This window comes from Parasteatoda tepidariorum, chromosome 5 (genome assembly GCF_043381705.1).
Source record: "Parasteatoda tepidariorum isolate YZ-2023 chromosome 5, CAS_Ptep_4.0, whole genome shotgun sequence".
Classification (NCBI taxonomy): domain Eukaryota; kingdom Metazoa; phylum Arthropoda; class Arachnida; order Araneae; family Theridiidae; genus Parasteatoda; species Parasteatoda tepidariorum.
Genome location: NC_092208.1, coordinates 42348558 through 42369263, shown reverse-complemented (window position 1 = coordinate 42369263; position 20706 = coordinate 42348558). Strand labels below are relative to the sequence as shown.

Sequence of the window (20706 nt, the reverse complement as noted above, 5' to 3'; positions counted from 1 at the left end):
TATTTATATATATATATATATATAAACTAGAGGTTTAATGTAGAAGAAATATAATTTACCTCTTATAGATGGATCCACATAATCCAATACTGCAACTTTTTTCCCTAATATTGCTCCTATAAATTAGAGAAAAGCAAGTTTTATTGATAAAATCAATAAACTGAATTTAATGAAAATATACAACTGAATAACAATGATAGACTCTTTTACCTTCTTTAGCACAAGCTAAGCCACCAGATCCTCCACCTATGACAAGTAAATCATAGTTCCATTTCCGATTCACTGAAAATGAGAAAAATGTAAGTATACAATACAGTTCAATCTTCTGAATAGACATTATTAAATATAGGAATGTTGTAGGTATGAAGGGCATTATATCACATAAGAGTTCATTTAATATTTACACAAATTTATACCAACAAACAGTGCATAAGGAAATTATTTAAAGGGGTTTAAAAATAAATTATAAACTACATTAAATACTCAATATGCATTAAAAAATAAGTTGAATTGTGTATTTAAAGCTGATTAAAAATTTGATTGGGAAACTTGAGTTAATGTGAACATGGGATGAAATAGAACTATCTTATTGTGCTTTTAATGTGCATACACTATTTTCATTTTTTTTTTAATATTTACTTTCATATACATTCATTGGGTATTTAAGGGAGAAGGATATTTAATTTTAAAAACTCTAAATTTATTTTTATCTAGTCTTATTAAAGTTTTCTAATTAAAATATCTAAACATATTATAGAAAAAACAATAATTAGTACAAGAAAAAAAACTTAAGGTGTCTATAATATAATTAAATTTAATTGACATTCCATATACAAACATTTTATAATTACAATTTATGCAACAGATAGAGTTCTACATAAATTAATGTAAGATCTATTTAACAAAAATTTTATAATTAATTTCTTCAGAAAAGGTAAGAAATATTGTTTTAAAATTTTTTTAAAGAAATTCATGAGATTAAATGGCTAAAATAATATTAAAAAAATAAAAATTTAAATAAAATTTGATTAGCTAAGTAACAAATAAGAAATTTCTTAAAGATAAAATATGTTCTTACATAAGACAACTAATATAAATTAAAAGTGGGATTTTTCAATAAGGAGAAATCGACCTAGATATGATAAAAAAATTGAAGATTTTATGTACAATGACAGATTTAAGGGGACCCAGTGCTTCGCTCAAACCTATTTGTTATACCCTGTAATCTTTTCATTTAACAGTAAAGATATTATAAGAACTGCAACAATTTCGCCAGATTCGAAATTATTGTAATGTCAATTCTCTTAATTTTCATAATGATAAAAGAAGATAAATTACCCCCATTATGAATTCGTCGTTTGGTAAAAATTGTAAATAAAACTCGTGTTCTTAACAATCTATTAGACATTTTCATCAATCTGAAAACAAAAGATTTATCAAGTATAGAATTACAAAATCATGTCATTCCTTAATTTATTCACACTTCATTTCTAAAATAACAATCAGTTACAGAGTACTCGCTGTTACAGATGAAACAGAGAAAACATCAATCCGAAGATAAATAAATAGCAGGTTGATAGTTATGATAAATTGATTAATAAGTTCAAGATGCAAACGGTACTAATGATCCAAATGAAACTGCTCTAATTTGTGTTTAGAAAATTCAAAAACTGACTGAGAACCTGTTTGATAAAATGCATTTAACCCTCCAGTTTGCTTTCCATTGGATTTTTTATTCACATAGATGAATTTTTCACAGATTGTGAGTATGGTCCCAATATTTGTCCTCAAACTGAGGTTATATCTATAGAAGCTCTAAGCAAGTAGTCTGCCAACTGCGAATTTTTGATCAATCTATCAATTGTAAATATTTTTATTCTGAGAGCTGAAGTACCCGTTGGCAGAAGGGATAGCATGTTGACTTTGTTTGTTTTTATTTAGGAATTTAAAGTCATAATTCATAAAAATAAAGCACTTCGAAGTTTTGCTTACAGCTGATGAGGTATTCTTACATAAAAAATGGCTACAATCGTATTACATTTATCTTTCTTCCCTAAACACGTGAATGCATCTTTGTAAATAGAATAATTTGTAATATTAAGGAAGTATTGTATTATCTTGTTTTAAAAACTCCAAAATTATGCATAGTTCAGTATTCTAAAACTAAACTATGCTTACTTTTTATGTGAATGTCGCTGATAATCTGGATTTTATAAATATAAGTTTAATTCAATAATTTTATTACTATTGAAAAACGAATATTCTGTTCAAAATCCAAGTTTGTTTGGGAAAATTTCTCCATCGTGATCTGCGGTAGAAAAATTGTAAAGTCTTAGTAACATGATATGGAAATATCCCCTTTTGTTTACTTACCGTTTTCTTCAATGTGAAAATAAAGTTTTCACCCTACCCTTTGTGCTGAAATTTATCTTGTAGGAAGAGTAGTACTATAGACAAATGCCAAGCATATAGTCCTTAAGCCATTAGCTGCGTTCTTGATTTTCATTGCTTTTAAAGAGAATGAGTTATTAAATTCAATTCATTCCTCAATGTCCTAGAAATTTAGTTGAAAATTAAGTAACTGAAAAATGTACATAATCTTTTGATACTTACGTTGTCATCTTTTGTTAATTACATATTTAATGAATTTAGTAACTTCACTTTTCATCATAAATGTGGAAAAGAAAATTTTTTATTAAATTTTTACTTCAATTTTTTTTTGTCTAAATAGTAATTTTATAGACAGTTGTTACTTAAAATTTGAATAGAATATACATAACAATAGATTGTAGAAAAATTGATTTTGCATGTTTCTTAAAATAATGTTTTTCTTTTCTTTTTTTCTTGGCTATTCAGGGAGGAACAGCTAAGAAATATCAACTGAAAATTTTAAATCTTGTATGGATTCATGTATATATATTTAAGTCTTTTATTCTTGAGGATGTGAAGAAAATTATTGTGTTGATTAATGCGTTATATTTAGGAATAATTTATGCAATTAACTTATTGATAACAAAATATTTGAGTAAAAAAATATTTTGATTATGAAAGATGGGATTGTAAGAACATTTAAACTGTCAATAAATTCTGAAATTTAATTATATGTATTTTTTTTTTCAGATATATTATTGTTCATTTGAAGAAAACAAATTATGAAGGTGAAAATTCTATCAAGAAACCCTGACGACTATTTAAGAGAGACAAAAAATGATATTCATAAAAGTAAGTTTAATGTGTTAATAAGTTTATAAAACTTTTTTTAATTTGATAAGCAAAGCAAATCAATTGTAAATATTAATGACTTTTTCTATGATTTAATTAATGTTAAATTAAAAATTAGATTCTTTCTAAGAAATCAGTTATGGTTATCCCTCATATCTAAACTTTTATTTATATTTAATAGTATGTAAAATATAAATTCAATTCAGCTTAACTACATTACAATCTAGACTACCAAAACTACATTTGAACCTAGAATGTTACTTTGTAGGAAAAATCTGATGAAGCATACATAGTTAGAAAATATAGATGCACGCCATGCGCAGATACATTGGTGCTGATTCTCCGATTTTGCAGATACTTTTGAATTATTTATTTTAATATAAAAAAGAATATGCGCGGGCAAAAAAAAAGTTTGCAGTGTGTGTAAGAGGGGGAGGGTATCATGATTTATGCATGGTAGAAGAAAGTCAGTGTTTAGTTGTATGCATGATGCTCCCAAAGAGAAAAGATATAACTGCCACTTTAGTCCAAAACATAGTGATCCCATCATTAGCTGTCGAGCCCTCAACCAGCTGATATCTTACAACTCAACTCAATTAGACTATCCCTTTACAGCAAAAATAGACGATTGCGTGACAGTAGGAAATCTTTTTATGTGATTTTGTGTGGAGCAAAATTACTAATATAACTTAATATGATAATTACTTTATGAATTTAGCTCTATGTATAACTATAAATATTAATGTGCATGTATATATATATATAGATATTTGTCAAAAATAAATAAAAATAGTATTAAGTTAACTGATTTCGTATATTTAATAAAGTTATTCTAATATCAGAAATATTAGATACTAATATTAGCTTGCAGATACTTTGGGATTGTGTGCGCAGATACTTTATGTTTTTATCTTACTATAGAAGCATAAAGCAGTCTATTTGAGAAATGTTATACACAGTTTATAAATTCTATGATGTATTGAATTAAGAAAACAATTTTTTTTTCTATCTATACATAGTTTGATACATTATTACTTTATATTTCAGTTAAACGAAACTATGATCCAGCTCTTCATCCCTTTGATGTTGCCAGAGAATATACTAGAGCCTTAAATGCTATTAAGTTAGAAAGGGTGTTAGCCAAACCATTTATGTATTCATTAGACGGTCATAATGATGGTATTCAATGCATGTTGAAACACCAAACATCTCTATCTCTATTGTTTTCTGGAGCTTATGACGGAGAAGTAAGTCTTAATATAATGCTATAATGCACAGTTTCTCTTAAAGAAATATTTTTGGCACTAACTAACCTTCAAAACTCCTTTACAAACAAGACAACAATATCTTAGCCTAAACTCTATTAATGTTGTCGAACTCTGATCAGAATAGAATATTGATACTCTAATCATGTTAGCTCTTCTAATTTGTTCACTAATTTATAAATATTAAATTGTTCAAGCTAATTTTAGTAACATATGACATGCATCATTTTTATTAGTAAATGTTGTATTTATTTATTTCAGAGTAGTTCAATGTTAAAAAAAACTTTGTGTATTCAATTTAAACTTTGTTTGACATCCTTATTGTGTGAATTACTTTCTTGCAGTCACTGTTTCATGGTATATAATCATTATTTGCTGTGTTAAATTGAATACGCAACTAATTTGTGAGTCCTTTTTTATAAATAAAGAAAAAAAACTTCAAAATTTTCCGTATTCATATTTNAAAATTTTCGAAATCAATTTTGACAATAAATATGCATTATATAGTACGTGAAAGTAGCACAAAATTAATTGGAGTATGAGATAATTACAATAACTAATAGTCTGCATTGAAGTAATGAAATACCGATTTTTCTACATACTTAATTATTTTTTATCTCTCATAGGACTCTCTATGGGCCGAAACGAATGTTGCCCCCTAAAATTATTCCTCATAAGGCATGCATCCCACTAGTTTATTTCAAAATTGGCGAGTCACACTTCCCTAGTTTCCCTTGTTAGTGGTTTATGCAAAATATCTTTTACCAAAAAACTTTTTTTTTTCCCTTTGATGATCGAAAAAAAAAATTAAGAGTCTACTTTTATCGCATATTTTACTTGCATTTTTATTCTTTATTTACATGATTACATTTTTGAATGGGTAATATTATTTTTTAAAAAAATGTTTAATAAGAATTTATTTTTAATTAAATTATTTAAAAAATTAGGCTTGTATAAAGCTAAAATGTTTTGATTTGTATTACATAAAATGCATACAGTTCAATTATTTTTAGATAATAGTCATTTTGTGTCAAAAAGTCTTATTTAATGTTCTGCATGAACTAATGAAAATGACTTTTATCATAGATTCGCATGTGGAATTTAGCTAATCAGAAATGTTTAAAAGCAGTTCAAGCTCATGATGGTATAGTCCGAGGTCTTTGCATGCCAAATGATGGCAGCCGTTTATTGTCCGTGAGTTTAACTTTTATTGATTTAAATTATTGTTATAATCTACCTTAACCTTATAGCAATAATACTATGTTTTTCTTCAATAACTTTATTTCTTATTAATTTTTCCTATTATCAGTCATTTGCTAAAATATATGTGAAATTGTGATTTATCTTGTAATAAAATATTAAAAAAAATTTCTCATATGATTATCGATCAATCCTGTACCTGTTTTAATTTTTGATATAAGTGTGAAATTATATAATCAATAGTAACAGGTGTCAATCTGTTATTCATTACTAAATGTTTTCTAAAAAGTTTATTATAATTGTGTTGATTTTTTACATGAATCTTAGCTGTATCAGCCAAACTTAAACAAAAATAAACCTGTTTTTATTTAATGGTAGAAATGATATACAAGTTAAATTGAATTTATTAAGATTATGTAAGTAAATAATTGTTAATAATGTATTAAAATATTTGATGCAAAGATTCTTATAATTAACTATATATATTTAATCCATATTTTACTTATTATATCTTGAATTTATGTAATAATAATGTCAAAAAATTTAATTCTATCTCTTTACTATTTATGGCTCATTGTTATATAGTTTAGCTATAAATAGATAACCTTTTAAGTAGCAAAAAGCTGGTTGTATCCATAGTTAAAAAATAACTATTTGAATGCAAGTGTGGTTTATCTTCAACAAAAAAAATTGTGGTCAAAGTAGAGACATAAATTTGTTATTATGATCTAATAATTTCTTGTCAATATGGAATAAATTTTATAAATATTTTAGCAGTAAGTTAATCTTAATAATATGTTTAAAGTATTTAAAACTAAAGTTATGGTCTTATTAATAGTTTTGTAAATGAGTTTAAAGTTGATATAAAAGTTAACAGTTAAAGAATTGATGCTGTGCAAATATGAAAAAATAATTCTTTAAATAAAATTGTCGAAATAGTTTTAAAATTCTTAATTTTCTTTACAGTGTCAAACTTAGATCTTTTTATATTTTTGACTTTTATAATATAGTCAGCCAATTTCTAACATTTGAAGGAATTTTTTAGATTGCAAATTAGTCTACAATATTAGTCAAATAGTTGTCTGTAGCTGTCATCCACACATTCAATTTTTCTGTTATTTATTACTCCCTTTCTTTTTTTTCTTTTTCTTTTTTTAAAATTTTTTACATAGTTAGAATTTTGTATGAAGTCAAAATGCGTAATGCAATATTTGTCAATATGCATTTAATTGCAAGAACTTCGTTTCAGTAGGATGTGATAATCCTTAATCTGAGAAAACTTAATAAAAGTAAACACATTTTTTTATGAAATTTTATGGAAATTTTACTACTCATGCTTATTGTATTGTGAAATACGTGTCTGAAACTGTCATCCACATATTTAAGTTTTCTGTTATTTATTAATCCCTTTTTTATTTGTTTATTTTTTTATCTAGTTAAAATTTTGGATCAAGCTAAAATGCAATATTAGTCAATATACATATAAATGCAAGAATTTTGTTTTAGTGGGAAGGATATGATAATTCTTAATCTGAGAAAAGATAATAAAAGAATATTATGGAAAAAGATGTTATAAGAAATAATTTTTATGTATTTTATTGGAAATTTTACTATGCATGCATATTTTACAAAATTTAATTTCTTTTAAAATTTGAATTTTTTATTTTTGCACTTGTTCACAAGTTAAATTATTTTATCTTACAAAATATATTTCCTAAGAAGTATCATCTAGACCAAGGCTGTCCAACTGCAAAGAGCCCATGGGCCAGAATTCCGGTCACTGGTCACCTGGCGGGCCGCAGTTTGAAAAAGTTGAACAATAACCTCTAACCTCTTATACAATAACAATTAATAGTTGAATCATGAAACAATGGAACAGAAGGATTATAAAACAATTTGCGTACATTTTGATGGGAAAACTGAGGTCAATCAGGCTGAATAAGAAGTTGGCGGGCTGCACAATATGTGTTGAGGGGCCACATGCGGGCCACCAGTTGGACAGACCTGATCTAAACTTATATTTGTATGCTCCAAACGTTAAATTTGGCTTATTACCAAGCTTAAAAACTATGAACTTAAATACTAATTTTACAGCCACTCAATGATAAAATGTTGTTTTATTTATTTTAGCTAGTTGCAATACCTGAATAGTTTCAGCTTAATGATCATTAAATCAAAATTTATAAAACTATAATGTAACATTAAATTATTTTTAATAAATTATTATTAAGCATTAAAATGTTAGAGGAAGAACTATATTATATTTCTATGCATTTGTTTGTGAGCTTATTAATATATCAACTGAGTGAATATTCTCTCTAGGTTGGTGATGACAAAGTTGTGAAACACTGGAGCTTAGAAGAGCCAGCTTTAACAGAGCCTATTGAAGCAATTGTTATGAAGGTAAAGAATTTCATATTACAAGAAGAAAATTTTAAATTTATGTAATTTTATATATATACAGTGAAACCTCCTGTTATGGACACTCCTGCAAAACGGACGCCTCTCAATACGGACATATTTTTAATTCCCCGGGAATCTCCTATGAATAAACCATTACGAACATTCTCCGCAAAGCGGACACTCTTGTAACCGGACGCGGACAGTCATTTTGGTCCTAAAGCGTTGTTTTTTATCTCTCCAAACCGGACACTACTTTTTCAAAATAAATTGCAAGCTAAAAAAATGCAACTTTTCACCATTTTTAAAGCATGTAAATAAAACTTTTTGCCTTNTTGTACATAGCTTCTAACATTAATATAAATATTGCAATTTCAAAGATTCTTATGTTTTTTACATTTTTCACTTGTTGAGAAATTCTATGCAGAATTACACCAAGCTTTTTTAAAAAATTATGTAGCTGATTTTTAAAGATTGTAGTAAAAATAATATATTTTAGCATACTCCTTGCACTATCAGGCAAAAGTTTTTGTATCCTCCTGTAACCAGAGAATTATACGATGTCTAAACATCTCTTTTAAAAAAAATTTTTATAGTCATTCGATTGTTTCTAATGATCCTCTAGGTGCTACCAACTTGTTTTCAAACTGTTATTTATAGTTTTTTTTAATTTTTATATTGTTAAATGCATAACATTTTATGCCGACTGGCTCAGAGATTTTAAATTTTTTTATGATGAAACTTGTAAATTTCTAAATTACTACCTCTTAGCTGATGTATTTACTAATGTTGCTATTTTAGCTTTATAAACTCAACCCCAATTTAAATTTTTTTTTTTTTTTTACATTACTCAAGCTTTTTTTCTTCACTTGTTAGATTTTTAAAAGTTCTCATAGTAAAATCCTTTTAACTTTCAAAAAATATTACAAGAAACTATAAAAATTAAAAATAAAGTTTTCTTAATTGTAATATGTCTCTATAGATTGACAGATAAAATAGTAATTAAGGAAATCTCGCTGTAAACTTTCAGATGACATAGATCATGTTTAATGCTTATTCCATGAAAAGGGAAATCAAATAATTGGAAAGTAATAAAAAAATTTCTTATGTTTATTGAGAAAAAGCAGAATAGCTATCAGTTATTAACAAAATATCTTTAACAAGCCTTTTATATTATATCAACAGTATCATGCTTGAAATTAAAAATAAAACCATGATTGACTAGAGTCATTTTGGCTAAGAAAGCATCATACTAATGAGTGAAATGCCACTCTGAAGAGGAAAGTGTTCAAAATATGTGTGCAACATACTTATGGGTCAGAGACTTGGACTCTCATTACAAAATCTATACAAGCATTTAGTGCAACACAGGGAAGTATGAAATGATAATTATTGTTTACTCTGCGTTATGAGATAAAGCCAAAAATGTGTTTCATGAATAAGAGAACAAATAAAAGTTTTCTAAAATTGTCTAAATAGTTTTAAAATTCTTAATTTTCTTTACAGTGTCAAACTTATCCATATATTAACAATTTAAATGCCAACAATACATTAACCACTCATCTATTTTATTAATTAGTTATTTTTTATTGATAAGTTATTTTTTATTGATAAAGTAAGAAACTTCTTTTACCTGTTATTTATATTATTTCACAGATTTTAAACTTTGGGATACCTCCAATTTATCTTGACTAGATTAAACTGTAAATATTGAAATCTCATTATTAGTCAGAAGTCAAATTTCCATTAAATATTCTACTTTCAAAACTTTGTATGATTAATGGCATGAGATTGAAAAATAATCTACTTTCAGTCATTGTTATATGTGTCCATACAGATGTAAAAAAAATGACATCTTCATGTATTTTCGAGGACATGGATCTATGCTTCATTTGTGGTTAATATTTTATAACAATTTAGTAACTGCAAAAATAAAGTAATGTTTTCTTGCCAAAGCATAAAAGAAAACACAAGGTATATCCTGTCAAAATATATTGTAGCTGTTCAGTCGTATTATTATGCACAATCTCACATAGATAAAAATATTGCGATATAGAATCTCATGCAGAAGAAATACTGTGGAACAATATCACCAACAAAGTATTGTGGGACAATTTTAAATTTAAAAATTGCACTAACTGTACTGTTGTGTAGTGTCGAAATTCTATTCTAGAATTGAACTAGTAAATAATTACTAATTCATTGTATTATTTTATTACGTGAGTTAACCCTTGATTACGAATTTTTTCTTTTTCAGACTGTTGTTAGTGGAATAGATCATCATCGAAAGCAATCTATGTATGCTACATGTGGTGAAAAAGTCGATATTTGGGAAAGTACTCGATCAGAACCCTTACGTTCTCTCACATGGGGTGTTGATACTGTAAAATTTATCAAGTTCAATCCTATTGAGGTTTGTAGAAATATTTACCTTTTTTATTAATAGTTATATTTTAATTTAAAATTGTATTTTAAGTAAACTAAAGCATAATTAAATTTTGGTTTTTATTTATTTATTATTTTTATTTTAAATTTTCCAATTACCAATTTTTTTTCCTTCAATTTTATTTAAAGTAATCTTTTTATTTTTTAATGCTTAATAAAGTAAAATTTATTTTTTAAAATTATTTTTAATTAATTAAAGGTGAAAATTTGCATAATTTTCCTTTTTTTTCATAAAGTTTAACTAATATTTAATTATTTTTCTAATGTTCTGTTATTTAGTGTTATATGGTCATCTTCACCTCATCAGAAAATGTGTTGGCAAATATCTTGCTTCTAGGCACAAAACATTACAGAAGCGTAATTCTCTTACAGATGTAATGAACAAACTGTTTAATCTTAATTCAGTTTTCACAAACAAATACCATTGTGTAGTTAGATATAAAACTAAAGTTTAATTTTAGAGCATACAGTCAGACCTTCATTTTTATAATTAAAAAGAAATATAGACTAGTAAGACAAATTTTAACTCATACTAGTCAATTAAATATTTAGTGTTCAATTAAGTGAGACTGGCTGGTGCAGTAAAGTTACTTGTTTTAAAAATACTAATAATAAAACTCATCTTTTCAATTTGTTATAGGTTAATATCTTTGGTTGCACATGCAGTGATCGGAGCATAGTTCTATATGATGTAAGAGAAGCCAATCCTCTAAGAAAAGTAAGGAATAAAAATTTACTTCCTTCTATTAAAAGAAACTATTATATCATTTTGACTTTTATTTATCTTCAGTTTTTTATATAATAATATTTGTGTGTCTAAAAATAACCAATAATTTGAAAATCAATTAAAGAAGAACGGCAGGTGATAACAATTTACAAGGAGCTGCATTCTGCTTAGGAAACTACACTCTATAACAAAAAAATCAATGCACCAAGAAGGAGTTGTCCGATTGAAACGAAAATTGGTGGATAGGAAGACAATGTACAGAATAGTAAATGATTAAAATTTCAAAACAATTGAATAATTTATTGCAGAGTTACAGTAACAAGTTCAATAAGGTGTTGACCCGTCTCTAGCCTGGATACAAGCTGCCACGTGGCATAGACCGATAAAGCTCCAGGATGATCTCTTGCGGTATTTCCTGCCAAATTCGATCCAATTGTCGAACGAGGTCATCAACATTCCGTGCCAGATGCAATCGCCTTCCCATCATATCCCAGACATGCTTCATGGGAGACAGATCTGGCAGGCCAAGGAAGACTAGCTTGCAGACAGTTCATAGCAACACGTGCCGTATGTGGTCTGGCATTGTCCTGCTGAAAAACCAGCCCATGGGGCTGCAAAAGGAACGGTAGCAAAACAGGTCTTAGGATCTCGTCGATGTACCGCTGAGCAGTAAGTGTACCTCTAATGACGACCATAGGGGTCCGGCTGTCAAAGGAAATGGCACCCCAGACCATAATGCCTTGTTGAGGGCCGGTGTGGCGTGCAATAGTGAAGGCAGGATCCCCCTCTGCTATGTGCGTCTCCAAAAACGTACTCGATGATCGTCAGGACACAGTTGGAAGCGGGATTCGTCGCTAAAGACTATGCGTCCCCAGTCGGCATCATTCCAGCCATATCTGTTCAAAACATTGCTGCATACGAAATTTCAAACCAATCGGATGATTGCTTCTTGGTGCGTTGATTTTTTTGTTATCGAGTGTAGTTACTTATTCTGACCAAGTTTAAAATGTTGTTACTAAACTCGTCAGTAGATGCAAAAAGAAAAAAAATTATTTAAATGCACTCTGTTAAAGTACACTTGGATGTGCACTTTGTTAAAGTGCATAGAGTGTTGAGCTCTGTGAAAGTGCACTCTTAAAATGCACTCAGTATGTAAAAAATGGCTTTCATCTGTTGGTGCTTTTTATTAGATTTTTATAGTATGGTAAGAAAATGGTAGTAAAAAAATATGCAAATGTTTAAAGTATTGCCTATTTTTAGGTCACCATGGATTTGTGTTCTAATGCAATATCTTGGAATCCAATGGAAGCATTTGTTTTTGTTTCTGCATCTGAAGATTATAAGTAAATTCTTCTTTTCTTAACTTTCCATATTTTTTTCCTCTTTTGATACCATTTATAATACAGAGTGTTTTTATAAAGGGATAGTAATAATATATCTTAAAATTTTTAAGATGAGGTAAAAAAATTTTTAGTATGTATATTGCTTATTATAAATTACTTTTTCCCTGAAGGAAATGGAAGCTTTTTCAACTTGCCAATTTTTGATAAAAGATTAAAGTAAATAAATATATTTATAATTAATGTGAGGTCTAATATTGTATTATACTTTTTTCTATTTATCATTTTTATTATTCAGATTTAAAATTATATATATATATATATAAACTGAATAATCAGAAATTAGCACTGTAATAAAATGTAGAAAAAGCTATATGAAAAATTTTCATTACTATAAAGATACAAAATATTTTGATTTTTAAAAAAAAGAAAAATAATAATTTTTGTGCCTTACCTATGGAACATATGGTAGTATTGAACTATTATAATCTTTTAAACCATAGACAAAGTTCAAAATGTGGTTGCCTTTTAAAATTCAGATTTTCAATTTGTTTTACTAGAATATTATAATAAATATTTTTACAAAATGTAGGTTTTTTTTCTCTCTTTTTTTTAGAATAGATGTTGTATATTTCATTATAAAATAGCACATTAGTTAGTTTTTGCCTCAACATAATTTATATTACATTTCTTTTTTTTACTTGTATGTTTTCTTCTTTAACTTGTATATTAACTTTTGAATTTAATGCAATACTTTCTTTTTTGCCTTGCTTTGAAAGTTTGAATGTTATATCTAATTTATAACTGCAACGTTTTGTAGTATTCTATGTACTCTGTATCTGTACTATGTATTCTGTTAAAAAGTCATTTGAATTTTGTACAATTTGTTTGTTATTTTTGTAATAATTCATATTTTTTTAGCCTGTATTCTTTTGACATGCGAAAACTAACAATGCCTCTACAAATACACAAAGATCACACTTCAGCTGGTAATTATTTCATATAATTAAAGAATATCAAACATTCCTTGATACAGTATAGCTTTTCTTTATGATGCCTATTTTATTTTAAATTATGCATGTTATATCCTTTAAATCATTATTATTTGTTTTAAACATATTGATCTTTTAAATATAGTAAAAATGAAAAAGAATTTATTATTGTTGATATTGATAATAAGGAGGATTCCTGTACCTAAGAAAATTTTCCCATCTTAATTTTTGGCTCTCACAATTTTAATCAGATTTACAATCTGAAGACCACCTTTAAATTCATCTACATTTAAATTTGTGTAAATTTTCTGTCTCAAACAAATTTAAAATAAAATTTTTCCAGTTACTTAAAATAGACATTACAAGCTGCCTCAAGGTGTCACTACTGAGAGACACAATTTTTTTATTCGTAAAAACATTTGTTTACTTTAGATGCTAACTTTCATTGTTATATTTTCTATTGGTTAAGGTCATAATTAAGATTAAAAATAATAATGTTGCCATTTGATTCTTAGAAATTGTCACTGTGCCGAGATAAAACACTTCCCTACTATGGCAAAATATTTTACTTTTATTAATTGAAATAAAAATTTTTTGAAAAAGTAAAATTAATAAATTTGTTAATTTACATTAAAAATAATTTTAAACCATTGAAGGAACTATTTTGTTGATCTTTATAAGTAGCACCTTCAATATCTCTTGTGTTGTTGCAGGAATTTCTAAGTTTTAATTTAGAATAAATAAATTGGACGTGAATCTTTGCAGGTTTAGATGAAGCTATTTTTTATTCAATAATACTAGGTTAAAGACTCTAAAAGCAATATTCAATATTGTTTTTTTACCATATTTTATTGAGAAACATTTTCAAAGATTATGTAGATAATGTTTCTTCTCAAGTAGAAACATGATTTTCAAAATTTAAGCTGCCTTGAAGAATTAAAGTTGGAAGATAACAATTTAATGTCTTGAAAAAATTTTCAATTCTATATAGCAAGGAGTTTTTCTGCTCTGAAACTTTTCATTCGTGAAATCTATATTAAATATTTTTTTTTAATTTATTTTTAAAGCACTTATATATTATATTTAATCTTTAGTACTTTACTACTATTTCTTTCAGTTGTTTCTATATTTTTGAAAACAAATTTTAAAATATGTATCACTCATTTTTCTATTTATATTTTAATCCTCTCATAATATGGGGACAAAGTAAATTGAAGACTATTTGCTTTGTTTGGGATGAGAGATAAAGTGAACTTTAATCAAAAAATTTTTTATCATTTGCTCTCAATTGGTGCAAAGGATAGTTTTTGATGATACAGCATATTATATTTTACTACATTTTATTTTGTTATCTTTATAATTGTTTCCAGCTTTGTGTAGTTACTTTTTTTATTACTTATCATGGTTAAATATTTTATAGCTAAACAATTGTCTATTATATCTATACTGATTCGCTATATTTACTATTCTGTAATGTGTATGGGGATACAAATTGTGATTGAAGTTAATGCCACTACATTGTTGTTACATTAACTTCAATCAAAATTTGTATTGCCACTACATTGTCTCTTCATTTTTTTAAAATTTTTTTTTTAAATATTTTAATTTTATGAATTGGTAAATAATTTTGCATAATCACAATTTTAACTTAAAGATTTTGCTAGGAGAAAATTTATGTAAGAATTGGTAATAATTCTTACATATGAATAGGGACTTTCTCAAAAAAAATTTAATCAGTTAAAGTGATATATTTATATCCTTATTGTAATAAAATTATGCACACTATATAAATATTTTATTCATCAATTTTTATATTACTATTGTTTTTTTCGACACTCTCGTTACAAATACTTGTACTTTTTCCTAAAAAAGTAAGGAAAAAACAAGTAAAAGTATTGCCATATAAGGATGCAGATCATGTTTGAAATTAAAATAATATTGCTTGGCTGCTGTTGTATCTTACCATTTCCTAAAAAATAATGTAAGTTTTGAAATTTATTGATAAAATTATGCATGTCTCAAAAAATAAAAATTTCAGTTCATTTATGTTAACTGCAAGATTATCCAGGAATATACTTCTAAATGTGCATTTTTCAGTTTAAAAAATTTTTTCAGTGCTGAGTAATGAGTTACATGGCAAATGTAACTTTTTTTTCTCCTTGATATTAAATTGACCATTTTTCAAGATTCAGGAAATTTAATTCTTAATAAGGATAATGGTTATAGCTTAAATATAATAGCTTTATTTTTTATTAGAGTACTAAATTTTAAATGCTGAAACATCCTGAATTTAAATGTTTCCCTACCTAACTTTTTTAAAAATTTTAATGTTTTGTTCATATATTTTAAAAAGATTTAAATTTTTTTCTTTTAGTCTTAGACGTGGATTATTCACCTACAGGAAAAGAATTTGTTTCAGGAAGTTATGACAAAACTATTAGGATATTTCCTCAAAAATCTGGACGAAGTCGGTAAGGAAACAAATGAAAAAAAATTTATGTGAACAACATTTTTTTTTATAATTAGAATTTGAAAAAATAAAAAAACGTAATTTTAAAAACTCTGAGCAATTAATCTAGAATTTTATCAAAACTTCTTCTTATTCCATTAAAACTGATTAAGTATTAATTGTTATTTTTATTGAGACTATGACTTTTCTCTTCTTAAAACATGTTCTGCAATGCTCTTTTGTTCTTATTTTACTCATTCATTGAATAATTTTTGAAACCGTTTTTTTTATTATTAGAATTTTAAACAATAAAAAACATAATTGTAAAAGCTCTCAGTAATTAATCTAGAATTTTATAAAAACTTATTCGTTTTTCATTAAAACTTATTGTGACGAGAATACTGGGTTTGAAATAAACCCAGTATTCCCAGTTTGAATCCAAGTATAATAGCAGCAACAAAAGATTTAATAATTAATATTTAAAAACAATAAACAAAACAGTTAGTAAAATATAAAGGGTCATGGCCAAAATGTGGAAATATAAAAAAATATAACTTGATAGGGGAAAACCAGCCTAATGCACCAATTCTTCTTCATCTACTCCATCTATCTTAATTATTTCATTATGTGGGTGATCAACTCGCTTTTCAGAGGTAAATCCATCAGTATTCTTTATTAAATATTAATCGTTATTGTTATTGAATGAAACTATGTTGACTTTTCTCTTCTTCCTCTGCAATACTTTTTTGTTCCCATTTTACTCACTGATTAAATGATTTCTGAAAATATTTTTTTTGATAATAATTATTATCATATTAATCATATCATTGAGCATAAAAGATCCTGTTGTTTTTATTTTTCTTATTTCAAAATATTGATTTTGTTTTTTGCATTTTAGAGATGTCTATCACACAAAACGTATGCAGAGGCTTACTTTCTCTTCTTACTCCTCTTCTTCCTTTGCAATACTTTTTTGTTCCCATTTTACTCTCTGATTAAATAATTTCTGAAAATATTTATTTTTTTATTATAATTATTATCATATTAATCATATCATTGAGCATAAAAGATCCTGTTGTTTTTATTTTTCTTATTTCAAAATATTGATTTTGTTTTTTGCATTTTAGAGATGTCTATCACACCAAACGTATGCAGAGGCTTACTTTCTCTTCTTACTCCTCTTCTTCCTCTGCAATACTTTTTTGTTCCCATTTTACTCACTGATTAAATAATTTCTGAAAATATTTTTTTTTTTATTATAATTATTATCATATTAATCATATCATTGAGCATAAAAGATCCTGTTGTTTTTATTTTTCTTATTTCAAAATATTGATTTTGTTTTTTTCATTTTAGAGATGTCTATCACACAAAACGTATGCAGAGGCTTACGTCTGTTCTATGGTCCTTAGATAACAAATATATTTTGACTGGTTCTGATGAAATGAATATAAGAATGTGGAAAGCCAAGGCTTCAGAAAAATTAGGCTCTGTAAGTTTTATTATTTTGTATTTTTTCTATTTGATACATAAGTTAGCCTTAAACTTTTTTGTAAACTTTATCAAACTATTTGTCACAGTTATATTTTTTCAATAATATGAAATAAAATTACAGAAGCTTATTTTTTTTTAATTCATTCGAATCAACTGGTTTAAATTCAAATAAATTCATTCTTGTAGATACAGTGTTCTCCCTAAATTTTTTTTAAGGGCAGGCCACCCTGTTTGCCCTTTGATCCAAATAAATGTACAGTATTTGCCTTTTTTGTAAAAAAATAAACCTCCGTCCTTTAAAGACACTGCCTTTTATTCCAATTTGAAGAAAAAAAATTATTCACTATTTCAAAAATAATCACACACTGGTAAAATTATCTGTGTTTATAGGTTTAGTTCCAAATGCTACTACAAATATTTACTTTGTTAGGATTATTCTTAACTGGTTAAATTTTTATAAGTATCTTTTTTCAAGGGGGTAAATTAATAAATTTTTTAACTGATTTTAAAACTACTTTTAATACCTTTTTAAAAAAATATGCCTTTAAATGTTAATTTTTTCATAATTTTCCATTTAAATTGTAGAAAAAGCTTTCAAACTGTTTATCAATTAATCATTATTGGTTTACTTTTTTCTGAAAAAAAAATATCACGGAGATTGCCTTTTAGCAAGCCTTTAATTATTTTTATGAACTACAAATTTTTCTCTTATTTTGATAATGAGGGAGGAAAATTAGTTTTTGAAATATCATCATGAAATAGTATAAGAGGGTAATTTAAATTTGTTAAGGATAAAATTCAGTTATTACATAATATTACACATTTTCATGGTGTTAATTGAGTGCCCTTTTTTATTACTGGGGAGAATTCAATATATAAAATAGTACAGAACTTTTACTTTTTATAAAAGATGTATCCTATTTGTTTTTTTAAATTCAATGAAGATTAAAATTAGTTGTTTTTGTTATAGATATTAGATTTTATATAGATATTGTTATTATATTAGAAGTGTTTGCAAATATATATACTGCCATTACATTCTACATATGATGTACAGTTCTTACTACATTCATGATAGAACAATTTTACTTCTCATAGTCATTATAATTTTATTAATATGTAACCTTTTGATTACTTGTGTCATAAAATGTTGCATTGCTTTTAGAATAAATTTTATATTGATCCAGGTAGTATATTATGCAGTTTTTAGGTTTACAAATAAACTGATTTCTACCAAATTACTTGGGGAAAAGACTATATGGTTTTAATCTTGCTCAATAATGCTAATTAAAGTCAACTCTATTAAAAATTGACTGCTCAATCCAACCTGATGCAAATAGTTTTTCAAATTTTTTGCTGTTTGTTTTCAATATATATTAGAGAGCAGTTAAGCTTGTGTCATTTGATTTCCTCAAATGTAATGGAAGCTCAAAACAAATTTGAACTGTAATTGAAATATTTTAAGAAAGAGTTATAAAATAAATTAAATATCCATTATTATAAACAGTGATCAGACTATTTGTAATTATTTTTAATCAGAGGGAAAAAAAATTCTAGTAACTGTTTGGGAAAAAATGAACAGGTTACCAGTGAGAGTGAAATGTTATATTAAAAATTAATGTGTGTATGCCACTTTAAATCTGAAAAATGATTTTTTGTTTCTTATAGATGTCATATAGAGAAAGAATGGCCCTTAACCACGCAGAAAAACTTAAAGAAAAATTCGGCAGGCATCCACAAGTTCAGAGAATCGCAAGACATAGGCATGTACCTAAGCATGTGTACAATGCAGCAAAGGAACACAGAACCATTATTGAATCTAAGAAGAGAAAGTAAGTTTATTTGGTTGGAATTTGTTTTGATAATCTGAGCTAAAGGAAGGTCTTGGAGTTTGACAGGTTTTAGTTGCTCGCAAATTGGAAAAGTTCTTAAATTTTAAACTCCCCCCAACCTTTTTTTTTTTTTTTTTATTTAAATAATTAGTTTTGAAAAAAAAAATCATTTTTATTTCTTTTTCTGCAATTTCAATGTGGAAATGGCAGTATTTTTTTTATTATGCTCATATAATTACAATATTTTACTTATTTTAAAATAAAATGTTTCTACCTAAAACAGTACAAAAAGAAAAGAGAGAGTATTTTAGGATTTAGAAATTAAAACAATTTTAAATTAATTCTAAAGTAGTGTGACATAACTGTAGTACTTCTTTAAAATTGCTGCTAAATTCACACTTTATCTTAAGGTAGAGAAATATAAGATTAAAACTTGTTAGCTTCTTAGACCAGTTTGCTCAAAGATTTTCATGCTCCATTTCTTTTTTTCTAAATAACCAGTATGCTCTCTAAATAACCAGAACAGGAAAGAATCCTGGTCCTACACTGAACTGAATCCAGTTAAACATTTAATTGCTCACTATATTTTGAAAAGAGACACAACTTGCTTACCAAATTAAAAAAAAAAAATTAAAAGTTTACAATTCAAAAATTAGTAGCACAAAAAATGATCGGAAATGTGCAGGTGAGAATACTTATTCCTATCCTTTACCTTTATTTAATTTTTTAGAGTAGCGAAATTAGCTTTTACTTACTTCTAACAAAAATAGCTAAATATTTTAAGCAATTTCCATCAGTATACAATATAAGTTTTTCTAAACTCTAGAAGATTTTGTTTTAGAACTTATTAAATGTTCGTTATATTTTGACATTTAAATTAAAAAATTATCAAATTCCAAATGTGTACAAAATGCAACCTTTTTGGAAGATTTAAACAATTCTTCTTTTCCATTATCTTTTATAATATATAGATTAAAAATAAATTTAATAATAACTTCTTTGAAAAAAAATTTGCATACCTAAGTTTTTTATAATTTTTGGTTTTCTTTTAATAACTAGATCAAAATAAAAATATCTGTCAATCAATTAAATTTATTTCTGCTTTTTGTTAATTATATTGTCATATTTTTAGGGAGGCCAACAGAAGAGCACACAGCAAACCTGGTACTGTACCATATGTTAGTGAACGTGTTAAACATATTGTACAAGAAGAGTGATCACATGTATTATACTGTATAATAAAATTTTTATTCATTATTACTGTGTGTGTGCATTTGGTTGCCACAAAGAGCATCATTATTTTTCTATGCTACAGTTTACAACAGAATTTGTATAAAGGC

General features: G+C 26.2%; 2 protein-coding genes across 2 annotated transcripts in view; one reads left to right on the top strand and one right to left on the bottom strand.

Annotated features, from left to right (window-relative positions):
* Positions 1–1596, bottom strand: part of LOC107437500 (thioredoxin reductase 2, mitochondrial) — a 13232-nt gene extending 11636 nt beyond the window's left edge. Inside the window, exons 1-3 of the mRNA XM_043053724.2 lie at positions 1339–1596; positions 211–282; positions 60–116 (exon numbers count right to left, since the gene is read on the bottom strand). Coding sequence (XP_042909658.1) covers positions 60–116; positions 211–282; positions 1339–1414 — 205 coding nt within the window. The 5' untranslated portion in view covers positions 1415–1596. The remainder of the gene's footprint in view (positions 1–59; positions 117–210; positions 283–1338) is intronic.
* A 255-nt stretch (positions 1597–1851) lies between these two features.
* On the top strand, positions 1852–20623 carry LOC107437502 (DDB1- and CUL4-associated factor 13). The gene is made up of 13 exons (XM_043053726.2): positions 1852–2002; positions 3121–3222; positions 4270–4469; positions 5574–5681; positions 8010–8090; positions 10345–10500; positions 11173–11250; positions 12520–12602; positions 13521–13588; positions 15966–16062; positions 17397–17532; positions 19203–19366; positions 20499–20623. The coding sequence occupies exons 2-13, from the start codon at positions 3153–3155 to the stop codon at positions 20581–20583; spliced, it is 1326 nt and encodes a 441-aa protein (XP_042909660.1). The 5' UTR covers positions 1852–2002; positions 3121–3152; the 3' UTR covers positions 20584–20623.
* Positions 20624–20706: the final 83 nt, after the last annotated feature.